This window comes from Diospyros lotus, chromosome 10 (genome assembly GCF_014633365.1).
Source record: "Diospyros lotus cultivar Yz01 chromosome 10, ASM1463336v1, whole genome shotgun sequence".
Taxonomy (NCBI): Eukaryota; Viridiplantae; Streptophyta; class Magnoliopsida; order Ericales; family Ebenaceae; genus Diospyros; species Diospyros lotus.
The window spans coordinates 17,061,507-17,066,985 of record NC_068347.1 but is presented as its reverse complement, the minus strand read 5'-3'; the positions used below and the strand labels follow the sequence as shown (position 1 = coordinate 17,066,985).

The following is a 5,479-nucleotide window of genomic DNA, read 5'->3' as shown; positions in this document are numbered from 1 at the left end:
TAAACAGTAATAATTTTGAAATATTAATGACTAATAAATAACATTTTAAAGTTCAGTGACCAAACAATAATAGAATACAAAGTTGAGTAATTATTAGTATAATTAATCCAAAATTTTAATACACACAACACCATGCATAATACTACGAGAAGTGAGTTAGACAAGATTGTGTTTCTTTAAAGTGGTACCAAACATATATAATTAAATGCTTTCTTTACCTTAATTAGTTTAATATTGTTTAATAACACACATTATTCAAAATTTTGTGACTAGAAAGTATTCAATCTAATTGAAATATAATGAAAGATTGTATACAAAATATGATGTTTTTGAACCCTAATAAAACGGGAGAGATTCTCAATGCAAGTAGAACTCAAGAAAACCTACTCTAAAGTCTAAAAGGAAAGTTTTCATGTCCTGCATGCACGAACAGCAAGTCTACAACTACAAAAGATGATGGAAGATGTTCAGTCAATTGAACGAAGAAACACAAGCGATGATCGAAGAAGAAAGACCATCAAGACAAAACACATTAAGCTTAAATACAACTTCTCATCCTTTATTTATCCCCTGACTTGAGCCTCTTGAAATCACTCCAAGAAGGTCTCCATTGCATCAGGATACGATCCCCCTTCCGAGATCTTGTACTCCAGAGGATTGTGCGAATGGTGATCGAGCGAAGTTGAAGATGAAGATGACGACGACGCCATTCTGGGAGGCAAGGTGAAGCTCCTCCCGAACTTGCCTCCCCTCTTTCTCACTCTCTCTGGATGGCTATCCAAACTCAAGTACTCGTTAGGATTTGTGGCTGCATTGTGCATGTTTGAAGCATCAGAAGGGTTTGGATTATTCCCTTCCAGTATAAGGGGGTGATGATCTTGGGCTTGGTCCGGTTTGTTCCCCAAGCTCTCCGGGTTGAACAGAAGCTTTGCATCATCAGACCGGGCAGTGAGCGCATTGAAGAAACTCAACCCGTTCGGCCACTTAATGTCGTTTTCGTGATCACCTATCATGTCGTCGGTTCGGGTTGCAGAAGAATGGGGAAGGAGAAACATATGGGTGTCATCCTTGGTCTGGGGAAATCCAAGTCTAGCAGAGGTTTGAAAACTGGGAGATGCTGCTGCTGCAAGGACTGAAGTTGTTGATGGAAGAGGCGGTGGCCCCCAATTGAATAGAGGTGGCGGCGGCTGTGTTAGAAACGGGGGTTGCTTCGCGGGAGCTGAGGAAGAAGAGTTGTTTCGGGTCGATGAGAATAACTGGGATAGGTAAAACCCGGATTGGTAACCAAGAGACTCGAAGGTATGTCTCATTCTCAGCACAAAATGGAGATCTTCAGGTATCTGATACATAAAACAGTTCCCATCCATCAGAAGAATCAATGCCATGCCCAAAGATTAGAGAAATACTAGTAGACAACTAAAACAGCATCTCTTAAGTCCTTTATCCCGCTATTATTGCACAAACTTTTTAAAATTTAAGTTTGTTTACAAAATAAAACTTCGACCCAACTAATTATTCCCAACCCAAAACCCCATTTCTGACAATGCAGACACCACATCAGTGGTTTACGGAATAACCCTATTGGTCCCTCAATTTTATGCTTTTTTTAACAAATTTCTCCTAACACTTAAACTTTTGATCTTATTATAATTAATCCCTCTTTAAAAATTTCATTGACTTTGTCAAACAATTATGATGTTGTAGACACATTGAATAAAAAAATAAAAAATAAAGAAACAAAGAATAGTGGTTCTCAACACAATAATAATATTTTGACGGTAGAGAATTTTTAACAGGAAATTAAATTATAATAAGATTAAAAGTTCAACCATTACCATGAGATAAATTAAAATATAAGAACTAATTTATAACAAAGCATAAAGTTTAGTGACTAACAATATTATTATTTACCCAAATACCAATTTTTACTTTTACTGAAAAATCGGGGGCAAAAACCACAATTGCAAATTTTGCCCGAAATTTACAAATCGGAAAAGCGGGTTACAGAAACTGATGATGTGTTGGACAATGAGGCGGCTTTGATGTGATGGTAAGTTTTATTTTGAATTGCGAAATATTCTTGCAAATAGGCTTAATTTAAAATTTAAAAAATCTACTACTATGGGGTTGACTACATAAAAATTGTAGAGATTGCATGGAATTATTACCACGAAATCCACTCTAATTTGTTCAAGAAACACAAAAACTAGATAATCAACCACAAGGATCAGAGGCAGAAAAACAGAAAGGAAGTCAAAAGGAAAGAGACGAACTCACAATCTTGCAGGAACCCAGTTGCAGAAGGCCATGGCCGGCTTGAATCACAGCAATGGTCTGATTGATGGAAACACAAAGAATAAGAAGTTAGCATTATAGTCTTAAATAGACAACACTGGCAATAATGGCATTTGTTCAACTTCTGCAACTGACCTGAATGCCTGATTCAAACTGATCGGTCCATTCAGAAGGAAGCTGTGATCAATACCAACAAGAGTGAAATCATTCATTAAGCTAATAATGCTTCGATTGGGACTAGGATTTGTGGAAGGAAGGTAAAACAATTTCACTTCACTGGGAAAAAGGGGGGATGAACAGAGAAGAGAGTTTTTAAGCTTTGGATACATACAGCATCGAAAGAACTCTGCCAGTAATTGGAGATATTTGGTTCACATTCCGTGGGCTCTTTGAACACCCATTTATGGCACTTATCAGAAGCCACCTTCCCCATCAACCTGATTAAACCAAACCAAATTACCCAATCAAAACAACCATTCATCTTCATCCCATTAATCACCCATATATTATATTACACTGCTTTGCTCCCACTAAATTACTGTATCTGAAGGGGAGGGATAGAGAGGATTGAAATTTGATACAGTCCGATATCACGTTTGATTAGCTCGAAGAGCTTTTCACGATATTTCCAGTGATATAATCTTATTTGTTGGAGAAAATACTCGATATCCCAAATTGAAATGAAAAAACACCTACCCAGTACCCACCCTTCTCCATAATTATAGAGCTGAATGGACATTTTGCTGAAGGCCTTCCGGACAGGATCCTCGCCGCCGCCATCAATTTCTTCCAAGCAATCCGAAACTCTGCCCTTGCAGAACCCATCTTCCCACATCAACATCCTGCACCGAAACATCCCAAAACAGGGGTTAGTTCAACTTAGAACACTGGAAACATAGCCCTATTTTCGCCTGATTTTGCCATGAAATCGAGATGCTCACAGGCTACCGTTGTCGTCCCCGATTTTGCAGCCATTACCGCCTCGAACACGCCTGCAACAACAATGGCGGAGACCTATTTAAGAACGAATTGATGAGAGAGACAGAGAGACAGAGAGATATACGGACGGGCGAGGACGAATTGTCCAGAAAACAGAGTAAGTCCAGTCTGAGTCGAGACAGACGCTTCGGAGGGCCTCGTGAAGGGCCATCATCCCAACTGCTTCTTTGCTCCTATCTGATGATACTCCTGAGCCCACCATCTCTCTCTCTCTCTCTCTCTCTCACTCTCTCTCTCTCCACCTTTTTTTTTTTTTCTTTTATGTCTTTCACACCCCACAATGAAAACCCTCCCTCTTTGTCTTCCGTGGTCTTCTCTGTGAAAAAGAAATGGAAAGCAAAGAACAGAAAATGGTGTGATTTGAGGAGATTTAAGGGGATGTAGAGAGAGGTTAACAAGAATCAAGCATTAATTGTGGGGATTCATTTGGATGGAAGAGGAGGGAAGTAAAAGGAGGGGGCGGCAGGTGGGCTGGCTGGGCGGTGTTTTACCGTGGGCATGGAATGGGATGGAAAGGAAAGGAATGGAAATGGTGGGGACAAGCAACAGGGAGACGACTGTTCTTCACGGTTAGTAAGAAAGAAAGACAGAAAGAAAGAAGGAAAAGCAGAAGAGGAGTGATGAGTGAAGAGGGATGACAGATTGGGTGGGGTGGCCGCTGCGTCCGTGCGGTGCGACCCACGGCCAAATCTCCAACTTGCCCTCCTCCCCATTCAATGCATCTTTTTGGTCATCAAATCCAATTTTTCTTCTTAATTTGGGATCCCTCCCATGAAATTAGCTAACTTCAAAAAGGTACCTCAAAACACATACAAATTTTGGAATTTCATAAACAGTAACCACCAATGCTTTTGCATTTTAAAACTAATTAGTGTCTTTTTGAATTTTTTTTACTCAATAATAAAAAAAAAAGTGAGACAATAAATATAATAATTATCTTTGTTTATGACTAGAGATTATCTGTGTTTTATAAAATAAAATTAATTACCGCAAGTGAATTTTTATTTAAAGATATCATGATTCAATCCCCTAATCACCAACGATGTGAAATTGTCTCTCTAAGTGTTAAAACTACCACTATGATACTATAAGTTTAGTGTAAATTTAACTTAAAATAAATAATATAAAAAAATCTATTAATATCCTAATTACAGTCTTTTAGATTTTGGTTGTGGGGTAGGGGTGGGGTTAGGTTTGCTTGCTCCAACCTACCAATTTTGTACTTTTATGTTTTGCCCTGTGGCTCTGCACGTCTGGTGAATTGCTTGTTTGAAAATGACTCTAAAAATTATATTTCAAATTTTTAAATAAATTATTTAAATATTGGGTTTAGAAATTATATTTTTAAAAAATTTAATTTTAATTCTTAGAACAGAACATAACAAAATAAAAAAAAATAAAAATATTGGGATGTTGGCTAGTAGGAGACGTGCGATGAAGTGACGAAGGACAAAAATGACATTACAATTTCTGGTCAAGAGAAGATATTCTGGGGGTTGGATTTGTAATAATTAATTTTTTAAAGCATATTATTATATGATTGTTGTGTCAGTTGTAAGAGGTAAGTCAGTCCAGCATAATCATAAAATGAATAAATAAATATATAAACTGCAGTTTACGAAGTGAAAAGCAGAATTCTGGCTTGGGGGCACTCCTCTTGTCACTATTGCCTTACCTCCCTTCACAGTTAAGGTAAGTTAAAAACCTAAATTGCCCTTTGATGAATTTAGCCAAAGTATTTGTAGTTCTTTTATCTTTTTCTTTTTTTGCTTTATTCTTATTAATATTCTTAGTGATTTAGTGTTTGTAATTTCGATTATATCAAAAAAAAATAAATTATAAATATGAGACTTTATTTCACTTTACATGACGAGAATTAAATTCACGATCCACTAAACTGATATTAACATATCACTTATTCGATCATTCAATTTATATTTTAGAGATTACATTATTTTTTTTGGTCCAGAAGATTTTGAATTAAAGGAAGCGCGTTGAAATCAAGGGAGAACAAAAAATTATAGGGGGAGTGCCCAATCAGTTTCACAGGTATATTAGAGAGGATGATTAGTAATGCAAAGAAGGGGTCACGTGCGCACGTGAGAGGGCCAGTGGCAGCGTGTCGGTGCATCTCTGCATCGTTTCTCATAAACAAGTAAAAGGGAATTCATCTTTTGCAGCCAAG

The 5,479-nt window shown here is 37.3% G+C and overlaps 1 protein-coding gene across 1 annotated transcript; it reads right to left on the bottom strand.

Annotated features, from left to right (window-relative positions):
* Nucleotides 1-261: 261 nt before the first annotated feature.
* Nucleotides 262-3,930, bottom strand: LOC127812210 (protein RICE SALT SENSITIVE 3-like). Its single transcript, XM_052352585.1, has 7 exons — nt 3,363-3,930; nt 3,237-3,287; nt 3,003-3,137; nt 2,627-2,732; nt 2,431-2,472; nt 2,278-2,334; nt 262-1,340 (listed from the first exon to the last, which is right to left on the bottom strand). The coding sequence occupies exons 1-7, from the start codon at nt 3,494-3,496 to the stop codon at nt 591-593; spliced, it is 1,275 nt and encodes a 424-aa protein (XP_052208545.1). The 5' UTR covers nt 3,497-3,930; the 3' UTR covers nt 262-590.
* Between the last annotated feature and the right edge of the window lie 1,549 nt (nt 3,931-5,479).